The 23,831-nt window shown below is 60.5% G+C and overlaps 1 protein-coding gene across 1 annotated transcript; it reads left to right on the top strand.

Moving 5' to 3' along the window:
- Positions 1-1,224: 1,224 nt before the first annotated feature.
- Positions 1,225-22,236, top strand: STK36 (serine/threonine kinase 36). The gene is made up of 26 exons (XM_065413207.1): positions 1,225-1,308; positions 2,623-2,763; positions 3,292-3,369; positions 4,597-4,727; positions 4,845-5,094; positions 5,854-5,947; positions 6,207-6,376; positions 6,883-7,094; positions 7,236-7,368; positions 7,511-7,654; positions 8,194-8,373; positions 8,723-8,817; positions 9,371-9,476; positions 10,029-10,170; positions 10,589-10,716; positions 12,238-12,342; positions 12,782-12,880; positions 13,251-13,345; positions 14,095-14,158; positions 14,868-14,978; positions 15,208-15,282; positions 16,384-16,555; positions 17,928-18,075; positions 18,785-18,944; positions 19,152-19,898; positions 20,561-22,236. The coding sequence occupies exons 1-26, from the start codon at positions 1,225-1,227 to the stop codon at positions 20,705-20,707; spliced, it is 4,011 nt and encodes a 1,336-aa protein (XP_065269279.1). The 3' UTR covers positions 20,708-22,236.
- Positions 22,237-23,831: the final 1,595 nt, after the last annotated feature.

Here is a 23,831-nt window from a genome sequence, read left to right as displayed (position 1 = left end):
CAGAGGGAGAACCAGGCGGCTGGATGAGAAGATCTGGAGACGTGTCAGGAGGAGGAGGATGGGGAGTAGGGGGAGGAAAGACAGGGAACTGGGCAGCCAGAGATGGGGCTGGGATGTTGGAGGTCTCCCAAGAGCAGTGGTTCCCACACTTTAACAACATGTGAACCCCTTTCACTAAAATGTCAAGTCTTGCGAATCCCCTCCTAAAAATGAATATTTCCAGGGATTTTCTCCTTTTACCTGAGTATAAATTATAAAAGCAGTGACCTTGGAAATATAAAATTTGACATGCTTATTACACAATATTTATTATTAATTATTATTTATCATTACGGTATTTTTATTACATTATGAAAACTGCAACACTCTTCCAAGATCTGACTTTCGTAGCTTGTATCACTTTGAATAAGCCTGTTATAAGACAAGGCTCCTAGGTTTCATCAAGGAGTATCAGATGGGAAACAGCAGGAAGGTATTTAAGAAGCCACCTCAAAGAGTTCCTCCTACACAAGCATTCAGGTCTTGAGCAGTCCAGGCAAACAATGCACGTTACAACAAAGCTTAGACTTGTTCTTCATAATCATTTAAAAACATACTAGCTGCCTATTTCATTTAAAAAATGGAAAGGGAGGTGGATATTTTTTGTTGTTCTTATAAGGAGTCTTGAAGTTTATATCTCCTCAGTGTAATAGATATGCTTGCTTTGATCTTGGAAGTCCAGGGACACCAGGCTGCTGGCCCCGGGACAGCTCTGTCTGCCATTAGGGATTTTTTTCCCCAAGAACCCCCTGTAACATTTCACAAACCCCAGTTTGGGAACCACTGCCCAAGAGAAGATTCTAGGTAGCACCATAGCACCTCACTCTCTAATGTGTTTATCATTCTCCCCCCCCCCCCCCCCCCGAGGTACTTTCATCTCCATTTTCCACATGAGGGGACTGAAGCCCAGAGAGATGATGTCCTGGATGCTCCAAAGTATTTAGGCACCTGACTCCCATTGAAAGGATCTGGGCCTCAGTGACTTGTTGAGGTCACACAGGAGGTCTGTGGCAGAACAGGGACTCGAACCCAGGTCCCCCAACTTCTTACTAGTGCCCTAACCATCACACGGTCCGTCTTCTCAGCTGGTATAGGCCTGAGGGGGGAAGGGAGGCCCAGGAGGTGGGAGATGAATTGAACATCCTCTAATGTGCCGCTTTGCCCTGTCAGGCTGGCGTGCCCACCATGGAGAAATACCACGTGCTGGAGATGATTGGAGAGGGCTCCTTCGGGAGGGTGTACAAGGGGCGCCGGAAATATAGCGCTCAGGTGAGGAGAGATCCAGGGAGGGGCTCTCTGAGGAGGTGGGTGGGATGGGTGAGATGTGGGGAAAAGGACATATGGGGGAAACATAACACAGGGCTGAAGAGTTCTTGGTATGCAGCTCAGGGTTCTGTGACTGGGCCTCCAGGTCCAGGGTCTCTGACAATCAGATGTGTGATCCTCACCAGATCGTTTCTCTGGTAGTTTCCACTGTACTTAAGGTTGCACAACAGTTTCCATTCTAATCCCCTGCTTTCACATGCTCAGCACTTTCTGGAACATTTATTTCTGAATTTGACAGCTTGATTCTTCCTGTACCTTTTAGACAGGGCTGCAGCAAAAGCAACCAACATCTGAAACTTGTTCTGGGCAGAATCTCACTGAGGTCTGGTACCTTGGCTTGATCTAGATAAAAATAGGTTTTGATTAACTCCTGACAATTTGCAGCTTGGTTACTGAGCCTGTGAAGGTGCAACGGGGGGGATAGCTCAGTGGTTTGAGCATTGGCCTGCTAAACTCACGGTTGTGAGTTCAATCCTTGAGGGGGCCATTTAGGGATTTAGGGCAAAAATTTATCAGGGATGGTACTTGGTCCTGCTGTGAAGGTAGGGGACTAGACTCAACTCAATGACCTTTCAAGTTCTGTGAGATAGGTGCATATCTCCATCTATTTTTTAAAAAAAATGAATTCTACAGGTTCACACACTGATTTTGGAAAGGCCTTTCACCCCTCCTCCATTTCTACTGGCACAATTGTTCACCCACCATTTTGCCGGCAATTCATTGCAGATTCAGTTAGTGGCACTTAGACATCTGGTACCTGATTTGCAGCAGAATAAGGCAGTTATATGACTAAGTGCTACAATTTGCACAAGTCAGTGTGTGCAAGATTCTGCCCAGGAAACCCTACGCAACTTTTAAAAATCAGAACCCTGGAGAAAGATGCAGCCTGCACATGGGCAGACCTAGCTACACTCACGCTTTACAAAATTTCCCAGCACTGAATCATCATACTTTTAAAAATGACTGAAGTTTTTCAACCCTAGCTTGTTTTGTAGATCTCGTTGAGATCTACCAGTTAACCATGTTTGAAGAAAATCAGTTCAAGATTTTAAAAGTTATGAACACTGAAACACAGAAAACTCTGGGATCCCCTTAATCCATGCCCAGTGCTAAGGTTACATGCAGTGGTAGGGGAGTGTAGACCTGGCCTTCGCCTTCCACCCTAGCAGTCACTAGTTGATCCTTGCCTGACTGGGGCCTGGGTGGGAGCAGTGGTGGGTGCGGGCATACAGCTCCCAGCTTTGTCTACTTTGGCAGGTGGTGGCGCTGAAGTTCATCCCCAAAGTCGGGCGATCGGAGAAGGAGCTGAAGAACCTGCAGCGGGAAATTGAGATCATGAGGGGGCTGCACCACCCCAACATCGTCCAGATGCTCGACAGCTTTGAGACGGACAAGGAGGTAAGAGGGTGGGGAGGCGCGTGCATTGTCAGCCGCACAGGTTCTCCTGAGGAGCCGTAGCTGGGCCCTGCCGGCGGGTGCTAGAGGTGTCCTGTCGCTCCCAGCGACGCCATCAGGGCAGGAGGCCCTGGCTGGAAGGAGCAAGCGTTGGCCTGCTGCACGTTTCTCGCCCCGCCTGCCAGCGGCTGGGTGTGTGTCTCGCTGCACGGGTGAGTCCCGTGTCAGACGGCGCAGCGCTCGTCGCCTCCCTCTGCTGCGTTCCCCAGGGCCCAGCGGGGTGTTTCCTCCGCCCTTTGGGCTCAATCCCGAGGCCTCACTCCAGAGTGCCACTAGGACACTGCCTGAACAAGGGCTAAGTCCGGGTCTCGGGCCCTGGCCAGACGTGCTGGAATCAGTGTCCTCACCCGGCGGGTTTCCCAGCACCAATGCTCCAGCCATGGAGCCCGTCCCCAGGGGTCCCCAGGACACAGCTGGGCTTCGCACCTGCTCTCCGAGCTCCCACGATCCCTTCCTGCCTCCCCCCTGCAGGTGGTGGTGGTGACGGACTACGCGGAGGGGGAGCTTTTCCAGATCCTGGAGGATGATGGGAATCTGCCAGAGGACCAGGTAGCTCTGTGACGCTGATGCATCAGGGCCAGTCGGAGTCATGTCAGGCCTGGGGCAGGGGCGTGGCGAGGGGCTCACGGTCCTCCAGGAAGTGCCGATGTTGCTTCTTCCGACAAGCGGATGTCAGAGCTGGCTGGACACTGCCGAGTCTTTAGTCCAAAGGGGAAGGAATCGGAGCCCAGAGGCAGAGGCGGGAAGGCTCTGATTGGCCAAGTGGGAGAGAGAACTCACCTTTCACCTCGACGCGAGCTGGGTTCAAATCTAGCCTTAGGCTACAAGTGACATGAACTGGCTGGGTCTCAGCCTACTTCTCACCTGTGTCCAGGACTGGAATAGGGATGAGGGGTGGGTCGGGATCAAAGGGCTAAGGCAGAGCTCTGTGCCTGGGCGGGGAGCCCAAGACTGCGATAACCGGAGGCTGTTGGTCAGGATTGAGGGGCCCTGGCAGAGCTGGGTGTGTGGAAAGCCTTGGGCTGTGGGTTGAGACAGAAGGGCATCGGCAGAGATCAGTGTGTGGGCATAGCCAGAGCTGGGTTAGCAGGGGGCTGCGGGGCGGGAGTGAGGAGCACTGGCAGGGCGGTGTGTATGGGGGAGCTCAGGGCTGGGCTAGCAGGGGGCTGCGGGGTGGGAGTGAGGGGCCCCGTCAGAGCTGTGGGGGGCCCAGGACTGGGCTAGCAGGGGGCTGCGGGGCGGGAGTGAGGGGCCCTGGCAGAGCTGTGGGGGGCCCAGGACTGGGCTAGCAGGGGGCTGCGGGGCAGGAGTGAGAGGCACCGGCAGAGCTGTGGGGGGCCCAGGACTGGGCTAGCAGGGGGCTGTGGGGTGGGAGTGAGAGGCACCGGCAGAGCTGTGTGTGTGGGGAGGAGCTGGGCTAGCAGGGGCTGCGGGTCGGGAGTGAGGGGCACCGGCAGAGCTGTGTGTGTGGGGAGGAGCTGGGCTAGCAGGGGCTGCGGGGCGGGAGTGAGGGGCACCGGCATAGCTGTGGGGGGCCCAGGACTGGGCTAGCAGGGGGCTGCGGGGCGGGAGTGAGGGGCACCGGCATAGCTGGGGGGGGCTCAGGACTGGGCTAGCAGGGGGCTGCGGGGCAGGAGTGAGGGGCACTGGCAGAGCTGTGTGTGTGGGCAGGACTGGGCTAGCAGAGGGCTGCAGGTCAGGAGTGAGGGCGCTGGCAGAGCTGTGGTCAGGACGCAGACTCGGCCGCTGAGGCCTCAGGGTGGCCGTGTCTCTCAGGTTCAGGACATCGCCTCCCAGCTGGTCTCCGCCCTCTATTACCTCCACTCCCACCGGATCCTGCACCGCGACATGAAGCCCCAGAACATCCTGCTGGGCAAAGGGGGCATCGTTAAGCTCTGTGACTTCGGGTAGGTGCCCAAGGAAGTCGCACGCCCTTGGCATCTGAGGCCATTGGGGCATTCGAAGGGTTCCTGGGCTGGGGGGCTCTTGGAGGCAGAATTAAGGGGCTCCCTCTCGCCCGGCAGGTTCGCTCGCGCCATGAGCATCAACACCATGGTGCTGACGTCCATCAAGGGCACCCCGCTGTACATGTCCCCCGAGCTGGTGCAGGAGAAGCCCTACGACCACACGGCCGACCTGTGGTCTGTGGGCTGCATTCTGTACGAGCTGTTCGTGGGGACGCCGCCCTTCTATACCAACAGCATCTTCCAGCTGGTCAGCCTCATCATCAAGGACCCCATCAAGTGGCCCAAAACCATGAGCCCTTCGTTCAAGGTAAAGGGGATGAGGGGTGGGCAGTCCCCCTGCAGCCACAGAGCCACAGCTGCTCCGGTTCCAAACAGGCCCCCCCTGGCTCCAACAGCCCCTCGTCAGACGAGGTCACTGAACCCCCCTTTCCCAGGGGATGGGCTGTCCAGGGCAAATTCCTGCTTGGGAATCATGAGCGGTTCCACTGACTCCCCTTGCAAACTGGATTCTTCACTTCCTTCCCTGGTGAGCGGTGTTGCTGTGCGCTGTTTGATGGCTGTGGGGGGCTCACCCCAGAGCTGGTTGCAAGGGGAGTCAGGGCCCTGCATGTTCAGTGCAGGATCCGCCCCTTGCTGCTGAATCGTCCTCTGGAATCTCAGCTTCTGTTTAAACAAATTGCTTCCAGCCCTTATGGTTGTGAAGAAACCCTTCCAGGGTGACAGAAGCGTAACTGACGCAGCAACGCCTGCCTGAGTTTGTAGACAGCCTGAAACAGCAGCTCTGAGGGACACAGACTGGCCCATTAATCTCAAGGGATGTTAACGCTGAAGCGTAATGATGAGACACTGTATGCCAGCTTTGAACTATTTCAGTCATTTCAACAGAAACATCCATTTCTCCCCACTACGCCACACTCCCTTCTGAGCCAGGTGTAGAACCCAGGAGTCCTGCCTCCCCATTAGGCTAGTGCACCTGCCCAGTTCATTGTGTCCCAGCGAGAGCCAGCAATGGTGGGGGCACAGAGAGGCGGTGAGTGTGACAATGGGTCTCTGTGCCCCTGGGCAGAGCTTTCTGCAAGGCCTGTTGATGAAGGACCCTCGCCAGCGCCTGTCGTGGCCGGAGCTCCTGTGCCATCCCTTCATCGCTGGACGGGTCACCAGTGAGTGCTCCCCCCCACCCGTCGCTCTGTTCCTGCTGGACTGGGTGCAAAGCCACCATCACCGCCCGCAGCCCGGCCACCCCCTCTGCCCCATCTCCCCTGGATGCAATGGGCAACTGCCTCGCCACCAATCCCCCAGCCCACGCCGTCTCCAGAGTGCCCCTGGGGTGGCCTGTCCCCTCCAGTCCCTGGAGCTCCCCTCACCCCCCGTTATGGTTGCTGTGGTTCCTGACTGGGCTCACCCCCCCGCTCCCGGCAGTGATCGATGACATGGAGCAACACGGGATCGCGAACCCCTTCACCAGCAAGCTGCCCCCGGAGCTGCAGGTGCTGAAGGAGAAGCAGGCTCACTCGCTGGCCCCCAGGAGCGGCCAGTCCAAGATCCTGAGGAAGGCGCGGCAGAAGATGGCTGAGGCGGCCCGGAAGAAGGTGTGTGTCTGGTGTCCTGCGGGCTGGGCAGAGCCCTCACTGCAGCGGCGCTGGGAGCTCACTGGGACACACGGAGCCTAGGAGGGAACTTGGCCAGGGGCTGGGCGAGAGACCGAGCAGGGCCCCTCCAGCTGGAGGTCCCCGAGGAAGTGGGAGTGAAGCCAGGAGATGGTTGGGACAGTTACACGGTAGGGTCCATGGGGGATCAGGGGTGAGATGGGAGTCTGGGGGGGTCGGTCAGTTACAGGGAGAGAGATCCCCTGATGACTGGGGGGACTGAGTTGGGACAGGAGCCCGAGGGATTGGTCAGTTACACAGATAGGGCCCCAGGGGCTGGGTGAGAGTCGGGGGGGCTTGGTCAGTTACAGGGAGCTGGGTGTCTGGGGCTTGTCAGTTACAGGGAGAGAGACCCCGCCCCCGATGAGAGGGGAGTGGAGGCAGGAGTCTGGGATCTTGGTCAGTTACACGGAGATCTAACCTGGCTGAAGCTCTTTGGTCTTTTCCAGGAGCAGCTGAAGGCAGACGCGCCGTCTAACAAGGAGGCAGCCAGCGGAGGTCTGGGGCACAAACCCAAAGCAGCCCCTGGAAAGGCAGCTCTCAGGGACGGGGAGCAGGCAGCCCGCGCTCCGGGCTCCCCTCCTGGAGACGAGAACCAAGCCGTCCTGGGAGAAGAGCCCCAGGCCGAGTGGGAGACAACGGAGCCTCCCCCGACGCCGCGGTGAGGGGCAGGGGTGCCTGCCCTGGCTCAGCTGGGTCTGTGGGTTTCCGGGGGGGGGGAGAGGGGGGACTGGGCTGGGGGGCACCCGTCAGCCAGGAGATGGCGCAGGACGGGTCTCTAGCTGCACTGCTTCTTGGGCAGGGAGCATCGGATCACACAGGATTACGAGCGGGAGTTCCCGGAGGTGGAGATGGGGGCTCCCACGCCGGCGGGGGGCAGCGAGGCGGGGCCACGCGGCAGGCGCAGCATCGAGACCGTGGACCTGGAGAACGAGGTGAGAGGTGACGGGGTGCGGGCTGGGGCCCTTGGGAGCTGGCTTGAGGGCGCTGGGGAGTCTGGGGCAGGCGTGGCCCCACTCCCCTCAACCTGATGGTATCGAAGTGACCATCTCCCCTCTCTTGTGACCTTTGACCTAGGAACTGGATAGTGACGACGAATGGCAGCATCTGATCGAGGTCACGGAACCCGCCACCATGCAGCTGAGCACGCCCCTGAGCCTTCTGGGGGACCCGGCCTTCCTGCAGCGCATCCGGGCCCGGCTCCAGCACTCCAGCCAGCAGGCGAGTGGGGCCAGCCGGGGGGAGCGGGCTGGGGGCAGCCGTTCCTTATTCCCAGCTCGCTATTCAAGGAAGGGCTCGGGACTGGGAGGCAGGAGATTGGACTCGGTTATCAGCCGTGTTACCTTGCGGGACCCAGGGAGGGAGGGAGAGAGAGAGAGAGAGTGTGTGTCCTGTGCTTCAGTTTCCCCATCTGCACAATGGGGATCATGATCCCGACTCTCTTCCATAAGTGCTTTGCGTAGGCGTGGAGACAGGTGAAGGAAGCGCCTAGGACAGGGAGCTTGGAGCAAGGCAGGGAAGCCTTCCCCTCCCCCTGCATTGGTGACCCTGGGGGAAACACCTGGATCCATCCATCCCCCCTCCCATCCAGGGGAGGAAGTTCCTCCTTTGTCCCCAGAGATCTGAGCTCTCCTGTTTGGTGGATCCCTGCTCTGCCCCCTCCCCGTGATGAGGGGAGCTCTGTGGCTGGCAGACATGCTGCCCATGCCAGTGCCAGGGTGCTCACATCACAGGCCCCTTCTCTGCCTCTCCGTGCCCAGGTGCTGGAGGGGATGTTGGAGGGAGCGTCTCGTCTCCGCCCTGCCCTCCGCGTCCTGGGCAACCTGCTCACCACCAGGTGTGACTCAGAGCTTCTGTACAGCTTCTGCCAGGCCGCGGATTTACCTCACTTCCTGCTGCACCTGCTCGGGCAAATCCTGCAGAGCGCCAGCAGCAAGCAGGTGGGTGCGGGGAGTGCTGGGTATGCGTGTGCCCCCCCCCAGAGGCTAGTTCTGCACATGCTGAGGCGTGCCAGGCCGCCGGGGCAAGGGTGGAGGAGGCCTGGGGGGGGGGGGGGGGGTATCGCCCCCTGGAGGCTGTTGTATCATCACCGCTGCATGAGTTCAGTTGTGGCCCCCCCTCCATCTCTGGGTGTGCTACCTCCCGGAGCTAACCCTGAGGGACTAGCTCCCCCTTGCAAGCCCCTGTCAGAGGGGGAAGGGTCCTGTGGTGCCATAGGGCTGGGCAGTTTGGCTGCCAGCCTGTCTGAGTGGCGCTCCCTGGCACATGGGTTCTTTCCTGCTCCCGCAGCAGCCCTGGTGCATCATGCTGCTGACGGACCTGGTTGGCGTGACAGCGGCCTATTTCACCAGTGAGTCCCACCTGCAGCGGAGCCGGAGGAGAAGGTAGAGTGGCCGCCAGCGGGGGGGAGTGGCCTGTACTGGAACCGGAGTCTCTGAGAGGCACTGCACTGAGATCCCCTCCAACCCTTCTCCCCACCAGCCCCTCACGGGCCGGCTCCATCCTCGGGGCCACACTCCAGGATTAGAGCTCGCAGCATGGGGGAGAGACCCGAATGTGGCCCCTCCACAGCACGGTGTCCTCCAGGGCTCTCAGTCAGGATCATCATCCCCCATTGTACAGATGGGGAAACTGAGGCACGGAGGGGGGGCAGGGATACTCCCGGATCCCACAGGGTAGCAGAGCTGACGAGTTCAGACCTTCCATCTCCCAGTCCTGAGGCATCCCCACTGGGCCGTGGTGCCTCCGCTGGGGCTGACCTGCCCGTTAGCCAGACACCAGCCTCCCTGGGCTGCCCTCCCCCGGGGGCTCTGCAGTATGGGCGCAGCTGGCAGATCCCATGGGGAGAGCTGGTCCCATTGCCTGGCTGAGCGTGCAGTTCATCGGGCGACCCCTGGCCCCCAGGGCCTCGCCTCCACCGACACCCGCCTCCCCCAGCCTGCAGGTTTTCCACGAGGCGGCTGCCGGCTTCCTCTCCCTGCTGCCCCAGCTGCTGGCCCAGCCAACGGATGTCGAGACAAGGCTCCGCGAGCAGAGCAGCATGGTAAAGGGGCCCCTCCCGCGTGCTCGGCTCCCTCTCGCACCCCCCTACTCACTCGCTGGGCGCCTCCCGTGCGCTCCCGCGGCCTCGTTCCCGTCCCCTCGCCCCTTCCTTGTGTCTCTCCCGCCCCCCCCCCCCCCGCCAGCCCTGCCCCTGGAGGGGCAATCCTGGGGGCTCCTGCGCGCTCCGACGGCCCAGCGCACGGCCTCGTTCCCGACCCCTCGCCCCTTCCTTGTGTCTCTCTCCCCCCGCCCTCTCGCCAGCCCTGCCCCTGGAGCGTCAATCCTGCGGGCTCCTGCGCGCTCCGACGGCCCAGCGCGAGGCCTCGTTCCCGACCCCTCGCCCCTTCCTTGTGTCTCTCCCCCCGCCCTCTCGCCAGCCCTGCCCCTGGAGGGGCAATCCTGCGGGCTCCTGCGCCCCGTGCGGTCATGGCTCAGAATCATCCGGGACCCCCTCCCCTCTCAGGCCTAGAGCCTCCGCCCACGGCCTCCCCTTCCCTGCCCCGTCCCTCTCCCCAGCCGTGCGGTGATTGCAGATCTCTGGGTCCCTCTGTAGTGCTTTGCCCGGCTCTGTGAGGGCATGGACAGCAGCAGCCCCTGTGTGTCGGGCCCCTTCTACGCCAGCCTGCTCACCAAGCAGCGCCCCCTGCTGGACGCACTCCTCCAGGGGGCCACCCTAGAGCAGCCCGCTCCAGAAGGTAACGCTCTCCCTGCACCTGGGATGAATGGCGGGATATCCCCCCTGGTGGGGGCAGCCCCACATCTGCCTGGTGGCTGGGCTTCCTCCGGCCCCTCGGGCTGGCAGGGTCCCCAGCGAGCTGCAGTCACTGCCCACGGGTCTTTGTTCCTCATTTTAGTGCTGGGGAAAGTAAGTGACCGATGGCCCTGATCAGAGCCAAGGGTAGAACAGTTCCCGCTCCCAGCTCTGCCGGTGCCCCTCAATCCCGACCCGCAGCCCCCTGCTAGCCCAGCCCTTTGCTCCTCCCCACACAGCCCTGCTGGTGCCCCTCACTCCTGATTTGCAGCCCCTGTGCACTAATTGTCCATCTGGCTGTCTCAGCAGCCCGATCTTTCTTCATAATTACGTGTCTTCTTTGATCTTTCGTCCCTGCCCAGAGCCAGCGAGGGAGGCGAAAGCCGCGCGGGAGCAGCGGGAGCGTGGGGCAGATGTCTTCACAGCAGCACTGGCCGCAGTCTGCAGCCTCCCCGTGGGGCGGAACGGGTGCCAGGAGGCCAAAAAGCAGGTCAGGAGCTTGGCCCACTCACGGTTCCTTCCCGGCTACGAGGCAACAAGTGCCCTGCGAGCGCCCTGCGTGGCTGAAGGTGACCCTGGCCTGATCTAGAGCACTGTACAGACGCTGCCCAGGGGACACTCGCGTGCAGCCACCTCTGGGGTGGAAAGTGGCAGGTGTATAACAGCGCACAGCAGTGCCACACAGCAGCTCAGGACAGGGAGTAAATGAGGCTCCCGTAGGCAATGGAACACATGGGGGAATGCAATTATCCCCGCTGGGATCTGAGCAGGACGCTGGGTAAACGCCCCGACGCGGGCGCAGAGACAGCGCGAGAGGGTCTTTAACAGCCCTAGGCGGGCTCGGCCACGGTGTTACACCTTCTTCAAAAGAGAATGCAGCGTTCCCCCAGGGCCGTGCTGGGGAGAGCGCCCCCTACTGAGCCCCCACCCTGCTCCCTGCAGCACGGCGCCCCCTAGCGCCAGGCACTGACTGCCAGGGGAGAACGGCCCCTAGTGACCCCACCCGACACCCTGCAGCACAGCGCCCCCTAGTGCCATGCTGGGACCAGCACTGGCTGCCAGGGGAGAGCGCCCCCAGTGACTCCACCCACCCCCTGCAGCCCAGCGCCCCCTAGCGCCATGCTGGGACCAGCACTGCCTGCCAGGGGAGAGCGCCCCCTACTGACCCCACCCGACACCCTGCAGCACAGCGCCCCCTAGCGCCATGCTGGGACCAGCACTGACTGCCAGGGGAGAGCGCCCCCAGTGACTCCACCCACCCCCTGCAGCACAGCGCCCCCTAGTGCCATGCTGGGACCAGCACTGCCTGCTAGGGGAGAGCGCCCCCAGTGACTCCACCCAACCCCTGCAGCCCAGCGCCCCCTAGCGCCATGCTGGGACCAGCACTGCCTGCCAGGGGCGAGCGCCCCCTACTGACCCCACCCGACACCCTGCAGCACAGCGCCCCCTAGTGCCATGCTGGGGCCAGCACTACCTGCTAGGGGCGAGCGCCCCCTACTGACCCCACCCGACACCCTGCAGCACAGCGCCCCCTAGCGCCATGCTGGGACCAGCACTGCCTGCTAGGGGCGAGCGCCCCCTACTGACCCCACCCGACACCCTGCAGCACAGCGCCCCCTAGCGCCAGGCTGGGACCAGCACTGCCTGCTAAGGGCGAGCGCCCCCTACTGACCCCACCCGACACCCTGCAGCCCAGCGCCCCCTAGCGCCATGCTGGGACCAGCACTGCCTGCCAGGGGCGAGCGCCCCCTACTGACCCCACCCGACACCCTGCAGCACAGCGCCCCCTAGTGCCATGCTGGGACCAGCACTGCCTGCTAGGGGCGAGCGCCCCCTACTGACCCCACCCGACACCCTGCAGCACAGCGCCCCCTAGCGCCAGGCTGGGGCATTGGGGCCAGCACTGGCTCAGAGGCGAGAGCCCCCCAGCTCCCTGCAGCAGAGCGCCCCCTACCACCTAGGTCACTAGCAGGTCTCTGGGGCTGTGATCCTCTTGTCTGGTTTCCCACAGGTGGCCCAGCAGGTGGCTGAGAAACTGACGGAGGAAAACAGCTGGCTGTTAGTGAGGCTGCTGGCGGGACTCGAGCGCCCGGCTTGCTCCCTGAACGTGCTGAAGGTAACAGGTCCCCGGGCTGACCCCGTCGTGCCTCCATTGCCCCTTGGTGGGCTTCCGTGGGGCCAATGGGATGGGCCTGTGAGTGGCGTGGCCCCCAGCTGTGCTCTCCCCTGGGGATCAAATCCAGCCCCGGCCCCACTGCGGTAGCTCCCACAGCATGGCACCCACGGGGCACCAGTCGTGCCAGATAGCAACGGGCCCGCTGCTGTCATGGTGGCAGACCTCAGCCATCCTGCCTTCTCCCTGCTGGGTCCCTTGGGGCCCGCCTGCGATGTGGGGTCACCATGAAACCGAGCCCACGACGGCCTGTGGTCTGGTCATGGGTATCTGTTCCCCTCCCGGGGGGACAGGGCACTTCTTCCCCCCTTCTCCTTTCCTAGCTGGGCTCCCGGCTCTGTGTGTCCCCCGCGCTGACCTCTGCTGTCCCTCTGTCCCCCAGGTCTTGTACTCCTGCGGCCACGCCAGTAAAAGCCTGTGCCGACTCCTGGCAAAGGGGCAGCAAGTGCCGAGCTCCCTGGCCCGGCTGGTGAAGGGCGAGGTACGTCCCTCTCACCCCACGGAGACCCCCGTGGGGCGGATCGCGGTACAGCTGGGCTCCTCCCTCTGTCAGACTCCTGCTGAGCACGGACTAGATCCAGCCCCCGGCTGGGGAAGCTCGTGCCCTCGCCCACCGGCTGTGGGCGGGGAGAGGGAGGTTAGCCAGGGCCTGGCAGGGGAGGAGTTGGGACCAGTTTGGTGAGAGGCGGGGGCAGGGCGGGGTGGAGGTAACCAGGAAAGGAACCATTGTCCCAGGTCTGCCTCTGGTCTGAGCAGCCCAGTGATTCAGTAGTGCCCACCCTGGCAGCCTTTGCCCTCCAGCCCAGTGCCCAGGTCTCTCTGCCCCCAGCCCTGAGCTCTCTCCTTTGCAGGTCCCGATGGGGGAGCGGCTGCGGGTGCCAGCCTGCGAGGCGTCGCTGCACCTGCTGTCCCTGCTCGCCCTCCAGCTGCAGGCTCTCCCTCCCTGGTAAGTGTGTCTGCCCCCACCCCGCGCCCGGCCTGGGCAGGGACGTTGGCCGTTCAGCGCCTGCGGGGTGAGCTGGGGGGGCGTCGATCTAGTCTACTCCACACACCCCTTCCCCAGTGGCTGGTGGCCGCAGCGAGATCTGCTCTTAGATGGGATCCCCGCCAGGGCCGGGCTGCAGCTAGCGCTGGACCTCCCCGTGGGCAGAGCGTTTCAGGGAAGCTGCGGTGACCCTTCTCCTGCAAAGGAGCCCATCAGCTTTGTGGCTGCAGGCCAGGGGCGCTTTCCCCTCGGAGTCAGCGCTGACCGCAGTGGGGCGATAGGGGGCGCGGGGCTGCGGGGAACAGGATGTGGGGCTCAGTACAGACCCCAGGGCGGCACTAGGGGGCGCTGGGCTGCTGCAGTACCACTTTTCTGAGAAGACTAGACAGGAAGCCCTTAGTCTCAGGGGTTTTCCCAAGAACCAGACTCTGGACCCTCCTGCCCTGGCCAAATGGGCAACTTCATTCCGCCTCCCGAAAGTCCTCGGCAGTGTGTTGAATTACGGGATTGCATCACCAGCGCTGCTATATACTGGGACCCAGCTGCTGCATTGCCTCTCAGAGGTGGCCGCCTTTCAGTGCTGGGGGAAGTGGTTGCTGTCCGTGATCAGTTTGCCCAGCTCTGTAGGGCCTGCTGGGGTGAGTCAGTCCCCGGCAGGGATCGATTTCCCAGCTTCTCCTGATGCCTGGGTCTGGGTCGCTGTGTTTCAGGGTGGACCTGGTGGTGAGCGCCGCCGCCGAGCTCTTCACCCAATCGGCTGTCGTCTCCCTCGTGGTGAGTCCGTCCGCCTGGCACAGCCCCACCCAACTGGCTCCTGTCCCGGGAGGGCCGTGCCTGGCTTGAAACGGCCTAATCCCCATCCGTGTATGGGCAGAGTCCTGCATCTCTGCCTAACCCTTCCCATTCAGGGAGCTAGCTGCAGTCAGACTGTTCCTACACTCAGGGGGAGGGGGTCACAACCAAATCCCCATAGACTGAGGGGTGTGGGGGCAGTCTGGCTGATCCTACACCCGGGGGGAGATGCTCACAGTCAGATCCCCATGGGTGAGGGTTAGGGGGGCAATCTGACTGTTCCTACACCCAGGGCGAGATGCTCACAGTCAGATCCCCATGGGCGGGGGGTAGGGGGTCAGTCTTACTGTTCCGACACCCGGGGGGAGATGCTCACAGTCAGATCCCCATGGGCGGGGGATAGGGGGGCAGTCTGACTGTTCCTACACCCAGGGCAAGATGCTCACAGTCAGATCCCCATGGGCGGGGGGGGGGTAGGGGGTCAGTCTGACTGTTCCTATACCCGGGGGGAGATGCTCACAGTCAGATCCCCATGGGCGGGGGCTAGGGGGTCAGTCTGACTGTTCCTATACCCGGGGGGAGATGCTCGCCGTCAACTCCCGGTGGGCGGGGGAAGGCGTGCCAGAGGAAGGGTGTGGCCAGCTGTGCGTACCCCCGGACTGTACGGTGCTGACTCTCCCCTCCCCTGCAGAGCGCCGCGGGATTCCTGCTGGCTCAGCTCGGCCAGCACGGGGCAGCCATCGAGGTGGGGTGCGAGGAGGCCATGTCGGCCATGACAAATGCACTCACTGCGCCTGCCGAGGTAAGGGGCGACCAGCCAGGGGGCTGCCCCGTGGGCGGGCACTGCCAGGAACCCCCAGTGCACCCCAGCGAGGGGACGGACAGGCTGGGACGCCCTGACCAGGCCACCCGCGGCTCAGCACGAATCCAGTCCGGCCCGTCTGATGCCGTGGGAGCGTTTGGAACCGCCCAGTTCTAGAGTCCAGTACCCAGCGCTGACCTGGGCCCCTCCTGCCCCACTTCTCTTCCAGCTGCACCTGCCTCCACCCATGGGCGCCGGCCTCTACGATGGATTCCTGCTTCTCCTGCTGCAGCTCCTCGCCCAGGTACCTCGCTGCCTGCTTGGATCCGGCGCCGGGACTGCCTTGGCGAGAGGCTGCTGGGGACCAGAGGGGGTGGTCAAGGGTCAAACCAGGTGTCCCAGATCCACACGATTGGGGCTACGCCCCCAGCTGTGGAACGGTCTTTTGGCGCAACCCCTTCCGTGTGCCAGACCCCCACGGGGTCTCACTCCTCCTCCTGGGTCAGCCCCGAGGCCTCCCCAGACCGGACCCCCCCCCATCCTTCCCGGTCCTTTGTTCTCCAGCTGGGGGCGTGGCTCCGCTTCCCTGCCGAGAGGTGGGGAAATCCGTCTCTCTCTGGCTGTCAATGGCCTGGGGATGGCTTCATGAATTCTGCATTGATGGGGGGGGGGGTCAGCCAGTCCTTTGTAATGACCCGTCCCGCCTCAGCCAGCTACGCACCATTCATACCTGTCTCTTAGCCTGCCCTGCCACCAAACAGTCCTCCGCCCCCACAGGGTAACAATGCAAATAGGGGGGAAACTGAGGCACACACAGGCTTCCTGAAAATGTTACAGGAAAGTCTGGATGCCCCTGACTGAGGGAGAGGAAGGGCCCCGGGAGTGGTGCAGTGGGGGAGGCGTGAAGTGAGATGGAGACACAACGCCCAGTGCACTGACACCTCCATTCCCAAAGCGAGCCGTAATCGGGGGGTCTCCCTGAGGGGGCCTGCGTTTCAAAGGGGGGCGCTTGGCACTTCTGACCTCCAGCCCCTTTAAGGTGGCACAAGCAGGGCCCCCAACTCCCTAGTCCCGGGACTCGCTGGGGAGCAGCTGCTGGAGATACCAGCGGGCTATGTGATTGCAGGGGGAAGGGGAGGCAGGGGCTGGGGACTGGCCCGTCGGGGTGGGGGTGCCCATGAGACCATCTCTCTATTGTGATGTGGCCTTGAAAGAGTCTGAGCCCCTGGTCCAGTCTGGTGAGGTGCTGACACCCCACCCCGGCTCCCCCGGGGCCAGGCCCTTACTTCAGTGGGCGTACCAGCTGCCTACCAGGTTCTGGGTTTGGCCCCTTGGTGGTGGCGAGGGTTGAGGGTGCTCCGCCTCGCGCGGCACGGCCTACCGACTGGCGTTCTCCCTCCACCAGGGTGACGTGGTGATGGTGCGCGGGTTTGCCGGCTCGGAGCTGTGGAATGTTGCCTGGCACCGTTTCGCCATGATGCTCCGCTTGGCCGCCGCCGAGCCGGTGATGGAGGGCGAGACGCCGCGGCCAGGCCAGCCCACTCCGGAGCCAGACTGGACCCTCGTCTCCCCTCAAGGTAGGGAGGGAGGAATGTCACTTTCACCGGTGGCCTAAGACTACATGTCCCAGAATGCTCTCTGGCCGGTAAATATCCCCCAGATCTGGGAGCTGGTACGGGGGTACTTTGTGCAGGATCCCACGAGGGGTGGAAGCTGCTTCCTTCACGCAGGGCAGCTCTTCACATGAGCTTCTGGAGGTGTGGGAAGCAAAGATTCCTCAGTTGCTAATCTCCATGGAGACAGCTGAGATGAATGGATTCCCTCAGCCTGGAGCTCCGGCCCTCCGGACCCCATTAGCATGGCTCCTGTGGCAGGTTCCTTTGAAGACTCATACGTGCGCCCAGATGCAGCCTGGCTGTGGAATTTTTGAAGGGTGAAGAACGTGAGGAAGGACGGCCCAGTGGTTAGCCTGGCACTCAGGAGACCTGGGTTCCATTCCCGGCTCCCCCACAGACTGAGATTGTCACTTAGGCTCTCTGGGCCTCAGTTTCCCAGCTGCCCAAGGGGATGACAGCCCTGCCCCCCAGTGGGCTGTGAGGTGTTCAGATACCCCAGTGATGGGGGGGCCGATAGGTGCCTTAGCTAGAACTTCAGTTGAAGGTTTGTGTCTCGGTGTGGAGCCGTTCATGTATCACCCGATCTACCCAAGCATCTTCTGCCTCACTCCTAGGTTCAGCCCTTCCCTCAGGCAGCGGAAGTCTGGTCTCTTGGTTTATTAGTAGCTAGATCATACCCAGCGCCCCCTCACCAGGTCTCTAAAGCCCCCTTGGCATCCTGGGACATTAACATGGGCCTTATGAAGCCAAGGCTGGTGCTTGGTGACCAAGGTGATGGGTGCCTTAGACATCCAGACTGATTCGAACGTGGCAGCCCGTCTTCCTGGGGCAGCGACCTCAGCCACAGAGCCAGTGAGCCGCAGGGGCCAGTGACTGAGCCGGCCTACGCCGCGTCCTCAGGGGCTGGTGTCCCTGCCCGTGCTGGGAGCTGGCAGGAGAGGAACAGGGAAGCTGCTATGGGGCTTCTGGAGAGGAGGGGACAGCTGAGCCCGGGGGTGCAGACCCCCTGGTGGGTTGCTTGCCGTTCAGCAGGCCCGTCTCCAGGAGATCACATTCGGGGTCACTTGGACACTGGGACGTAGCCTGCCTCAGACCCATTCCCAGGCAGCTCTTCTGGAGCCTCCCGGCTCGACGGACGCTTCACTGGCTCTGCCTGGTCTCGGGCAGGAGGAGTGGGGACCTGATCGCAGGAGCGCTCCCCTCTCTGCCTCATGCCTGCGAGGCAAGATGGAGCGGCCTGACTGCCCCAGAACCCGCCCAGTGCCTGGGATGGGCGGGAGGCAAGACTCATTGCTCACCCCTCATTTCATGCCAACTTCCCCATCCCCTGCAGGCACCGCGCTCTTCCTCAGCCTGGCCCTTTTCGTCTTCACCCGAGAGCCTCACCAGTGCCTTCCTCAGCTCGCCCACCCCGACAGCGTCATCATGGCAACCTTCCCCAAGCTGCTGTCCCTCGACTTCCTGGGTCACCTGGCGCAGACGTGAGTTCCAGCCAGTCAGGAGCTTGGCTGGGCGGGACGTGGGGGCTTGGTGACCGGCGGTGCCATGGGGAACGGGGATCTAGAGAACACGCTAACTCGGAGAGGTGCAGAGAAGAGGCTTAGAAATCCTGCCTCAAAGAGCCCAGTCTATGGATCTTATCACAGAGTCAGTTTCAGGGCGACTTGATCAGTCTCTAAGTATCTACATGGGGAACAAATATGTGAGAACAGGCTGGTCGGTTTAGCAGAGAAAGGGTTAACACAGTCCAATGGCTGGAGCTGAAGCTAGACTGGAAATCGGGTGTACGTTTTTAACAAGGAGGGTAATGCACCACCGGAACAACTTCCCAGGGGTTGTGGTGGAATCGCCATCACTGGTGGTTTTCCCCCCAAGATTGGGTGTTTCTCTAAAAGCTCTGCTCTAGGAGTGACTGGGGGGCAGGTCTCTGACCTGAGCTCTACATGGGGTCAGACTAGATGATCACAGTCCCTGCTGGCCTTGGAATCTGGGACTCTAAGGGCAGCCGAGACACAACTGGCCCTGTTGGCGTGTGCGTGCTGCTGCGGATGGCCCCACTCAGACAGCTGGCACAGTGTGGACCGATGGGCCATTGGTGCCCTGAGGAACAGTACAACCACTCAGACCTCCCCGCTGGGCCTAGCATTGTGGGGCTCATTCATCTGATCCTCTCTGACCCTTCGACCCCAGGCAGGTGGGGGAGGACTGTGATCCCGAGCTGGTCTCAGCTGTGGTGCTACAGGCCTGCCAGCTGCTCTGCTTCCCCTTCTCCTTGGACGTGGACACTGAGACCTTCAGGTGGGTCATGAAGGCCCTGAGAGACGCCGAGATCCCCGCCCATCTCCTCCAGGTACCCAGGAATGCTCCCTCCCTCCCATTGCTTGGGCTCTGGAGCCGTGATGAATAGGCACCAGGCTCTCTGTCTGGACTCCATGCTCCCTTTCTCTCCGCCCACCCCACCTCTCTTGCTCCCCGCGTGCCAAGCAGAACCCTGGAGACCTCCCCTCCCATTTCTGCCTCTTGTCCTCTCAGCAGCTGCCATCTCTCCTCCTTCTAGGTCTGCTGCCACCATCTGCCCGTCTCGGAGACCGCGCTTCCCATGAGCCTCCTGTGCCACCTCGTCCTGTCCGACCAGCGGGTCATCGACCAGTTGGTGGGGGTGGCTGCTGTCTCGGACTGCGCCACCGCCTTCCTGTCGGCCATCTTGCTTTCGGACAGCCCTCTCCTCACGATGGACCTCCTGTCCCTCCTGACCCACGTGGCCCGGACCTGTCCCGCTCACCTGCCTTTCCTCCAGAAGATCCTGGGCGGCTCGGACTCAGCCTACCAGCTTCTGAGCCATCTGCTGTGCCACCAGGAGCACCCGATACGCGCCAAGGCCTGCAGCCTGGTGGGCAACCTGCTGCGGCACGGCCAGGATTTCCCCCGGGCACTGCGGAGCCAGGTGGGCCTGCTGGAGTGTCTGCTGGAGCGCCTGTCGGACCAGGACGAGAGCGTGCGCAGGTCGGCCAGCTTCGCGGTGGGCAACGCTGCCTATCAGGACGGCTCCCTCCCGCACGCCCTGGGGAAAGCCGTGCCCAGCGTGGTGAGGCTTTTGAGCGACCCCCAGGCCAAAACCCGGTGTAATGCTGCCTCCACTCTGGGGAACCTGGGCAGGCAGCCAGCGGACCTGGGGGACGTGCTGATCCGGAACAGAGCCCCCCATCTCCTGCTGGACGTGGCCTGCCACGACTCCCAACCAGCTGTGCAGGAGGCAGCACTGATCGCCCTGCGGTCCATCAGCCAGCAGCCAAAGCTACACCAGGTCAGAAGCGCCTTGTCAGATTGGGGGGGGGCGCGAATTTCAGCAGGGGTCCATCCCCCTCCCCCCCTGGGGAAGCTCCCCGGCCAGGCCTGTCCCCTTCGGTTCCCTCCCCACCTCTGCCTCCCTCTGGGCCTGGCCACTCGCAGGGCTTGGGGGGCACCAGCCTGTTGTTAAGGGGTGGCAGTGGGGGCTTCTGCACCGTGCCCACGCCCCACATGCTGGTTGCTCCCCAGAGTCACTAGCGCCAGGAGACTGCGGTGATGGTGCCCTGGGCCCAGTGCCCCTCACCGCCACCATCTGGGAATTCCCGGCTCTCCCCCCATGGGGAGTCCAGTCTCGTGCCCCTGGGGCAGGGAAGGTGGGTGGCAGTCTCGTGCCCCGCGGGGCAACCTAAATGATGCTCCTGCACCAGGCGCCATCCAGCCTCCCTCTGCATCCAGAACCCTTAGGCCCATTCCTCCATCTTCTCATCCTGATTCTGTGAAGCGCTCTGAGCTCTACATGTCACCTAGAAAGCTGGACTTTAGGCCTTGAGACGCGTGCAGACTAACAGGCAAAGAGGGTAGATGGGGCAGGGCCCCCCGGCAGGGAACGTGGCTAAGGCAACGCACAGCGCAGCCCGGGCTGCCTTTGTGATGAGTGTCGTTTCCTTTGGGTTCCAGGTGCTCGTGTCTCTCAAGGCCAGCGAGAAACTGCTGGCACTTTCCGTCAGCGAAGCTCAGACCAGTTCCTATGGGAGCCCCCGACTGTCTTCAGCTCATCACTGCAAGAAGCTCATCCACCTTCTGCACCCAACACACAGTGCCTGAGAACACCAGGTCTCTGCCCTGGGAGAGACCGTTCCACCCACCTCTTGAGGACGACACTTAGTGCCCGAATACAGGGGACACTCCCGTACTCTGTCCAGAAACAGGGGCCACCACCCCCATCTCCTGAGACCAACGCAGTGCCTGAGCTTGGCAGGTCCCCGTGGAGTTGGGGGAGACCACCCTGACAACAGTTGGTCAAGAAACGTATCTGATAAAGACAGAGATGGGTGAAATACGGTGTGTGTGAGAAAGAAACTGGAACTCCTCCTCCTCTTGATCCAGATCCCTGCTCTCCAATGAGACCCCTCTTTGCCAGTCCTGAGAAAGATCATGCCAGCAACTCCCTTTCCTGTCCTTTCATAGAGATCTCTCCAACCCAAATGTGGTGCCCCCAAACTTCCTCAGGGACAGATGTTGATTAATGCCCCATCTTGTACTATCTCCACCCCCACCACACTTCATTCCAAGAGAACCTTGGAATGAACCCAACCCTGTTTCCAGGCTGAATCCAACCAACCAGGTCTAGCTTCTACTTCGAGGTTCTTCTGACTCCAAGCGCATTCTGGGGAAGGAGCCTCTAAACCTAAAGAACCCAGCTTTCAAAAAGGGGTCTCATGCTTACTGAGATGTGCCTTATGGTCACCTAGGTTGAGCCATGCAGGGGATCCAGCCCCAAGATCCAGTGTGCCTTTGGCCTCTCCCCACCTCAGTCTCTCTCCCACCAGAGAAGTGCCCCATCTCTCCCCATCCTCCTTGAATGAGCTCCAGCAAGATCAGATTTAATTGAACCAGATCCTGGATGGACTAAACCCAACACCAAGCCTTGATGGTTCAGGGACTCTCTCCAGGACACATTCCACTTACTTACCTTCACCCTGCACTTCCAGAGTTTGACTGCAGGGTCCAGGTGATACAAGCCAGACTCGGCATCAGATTCCCAGCAGAGCTGGAGCTCAGGGTGTGTCCAGGATTCTGTTCACAGCTGCTGAAGGCTTCTCTTCTGTGGTGACGTTGGGGATTGTTTCCCTGGCTCAGCTTCATGAAGACGGGTTCGCTTCTCCTGTTATTCCTGGAGTGTGTGGTGGGGATTCTACTCTGCGGCTCTGACTGAAGTCTGAAGGTTTCTCCTAATCTACGTGCTCCATCATGCTGCGACCCACCGCCTTCGTGAATGAGAACTGGACAGTCAAGTGCCATCAGCGGAACCTGCTAGCGTTCCTTAATCAGCCAGAGGGGTCGCATTTGGGCAATGCCAGGCACGTCCTCCCTGAGGTTCCGTGTACCACCTCAATGCTTGTGGGTCCGAACACACTCGATCCTCTGGGTTCATAGTGGTATTTGGGTGTCCATAGAAGCCCTTGGCTGGACTTATCCAACCTTCATTTTCTAGCCATTTGTAGTGACTCTTTTATAACAGAGACTTTGTGTGACGTTGGTTTGGAGTCACTTTTCTAGATTTATTTTTTGTACTTTTGCATTTACGTTTGTAATTTATTATAATAAACGGCTCTTCCCTTCCTGGGAAAGTTTCCTGCTGAGCGTGTGGATCCCTTAAAGAAATGAACAGAACTGGTATTTGGCCAGCGTGTAATGGGCTCCAGGGATCCCAAAGAGCTTTACCCTGAAAAACGTTCCAGAGCAGCGAAAATCTAGATCACTGATACTCTAACCTGTGGCTCCTTGGGGCCCTGCAAGAGTCTACATAAGAAACCCAAGAATGGCCAGACTGGGTCAGATCAATGGTCCATCAGCCCATCTTCCAACAGTGGCCAGTGCCAGGTGCTTCAGAGGAAATGAGCAAAACAGGCAATCATAGAGTGATCCATGTCATCTCCCAGTTCTGGCAGTCAGAGGCTAGGGACACCCAGAGCAGGGGGTTGTGTCCCTGCCCATCCTGGCTAATAGCCATCGATGGACCTGTCCGCCGTAAATTTATCTAGTTCTTTTTTTGAACCCCCTTATAGTTTTGGCCTTCACAACATCCCCTGGCAACTAGTTCCATAACTTTTTTGAGATGGGGCGACCACATCTGCACGCAGTATTCAAGGTGTGGGCGTACCAAGGATTTATGTAGCAGCAGTATGATATTTTCTGTCTTATTATCCATCCCTTTCTAATGGTTCCTAACATTCTGTTCGCTTTCTTTGACGGCCGTTGCACATTGAGTGGATGTTTTCAGAGAACTATCCACAGTGACTCCAAGACCTCTTTCTTGAATGGTAACAGCTAATTTAGACCCCATCATTTTGTCTGTATAGTTGGGATTATGTTTTCCAATGTGCATTACTTTGCCCCTTATCAACACTGAATTTCATCTGCCATTTTGTTGCCCAGTCACCCACTTTAGTGAAATCCCTTTGTAACTCTTCGTAGTCTGCTTTGGACTTAACTATTTTGAGTGATTTTGTACCATCTCCAAATTTTGCCACCTCTCTGTTTACCTGTGGTCACCCTTGTCCACATGTTTGTTGACCCCCCCCAAAGAATTCTAATAGATTGGTGAGGCATGATTTCCCCGTAGTCCTCTCCTGGAATCTGCTTGTTTAATCAGATGAAGTACAGTACTACATCCCCATCTAGGTCAGAGCTGGGTAGTTGTCTCTAGCTTCTTTATCCTGGCTCACACATGGCTTTGGTCATTCATGCCTATTCAGCTGGCTGGGACCATGGCATTCTCCCCATCTCTTTTAGAAAACGGTGGGATCGTTATCTTTGACCTGGGCACACGCCAGGGCTGGGGTGGTAGAGAGCTCTATTTATTGTCTCATCGGAGGTGGGGCACCTCTGAAAGTGCATTGCCTCCTGTACTGCCTAGTGCTGTCAGCTGTCATCTCTGACCTGCAGTCTGGTGGCAAGATAAATCCATAAGCTTCTACCCCAGAGGTGGCTTTACTATCTGCACAGAGTGCCCGTCCACTAGCACAGCTGGAGAGGTTCCCCAGCACCTCTAGCCCCTGCCACATACAGACAGACGGGCATTGGAGAGGGAGTGGGGATGCTCTGTGCCGCAGCTTTGTCTTAGCGGGTATTGCCCAAGAACCAACTGCAGGGACAGGCTGTAACCCATCCACCACCTCCCTGTGAAATGAGGGGCACCGTGGGCATTCCTCTTTGAATCCTGAAC

The sequence above is a fragment of the Emys orbicularis genome, chromosome 11, assembly GCF_028017835.1.
Source record: "Emys orbicularis isolate rEmyOrb1 chromosome 11, rEmyOrb1.hap1, whole genome shotgun sequence".
NCBI classification, from domain to species: Eukaryota; Metazoa; Chordata; order Testudines; family Emydidae; genus Emys; species Emys orbicularis.
The sequence above is the reverse complement of the archived record's forward strand: the minus strand, read 5'-3'. Positions and strand labels throughout refer to the sequence as shown.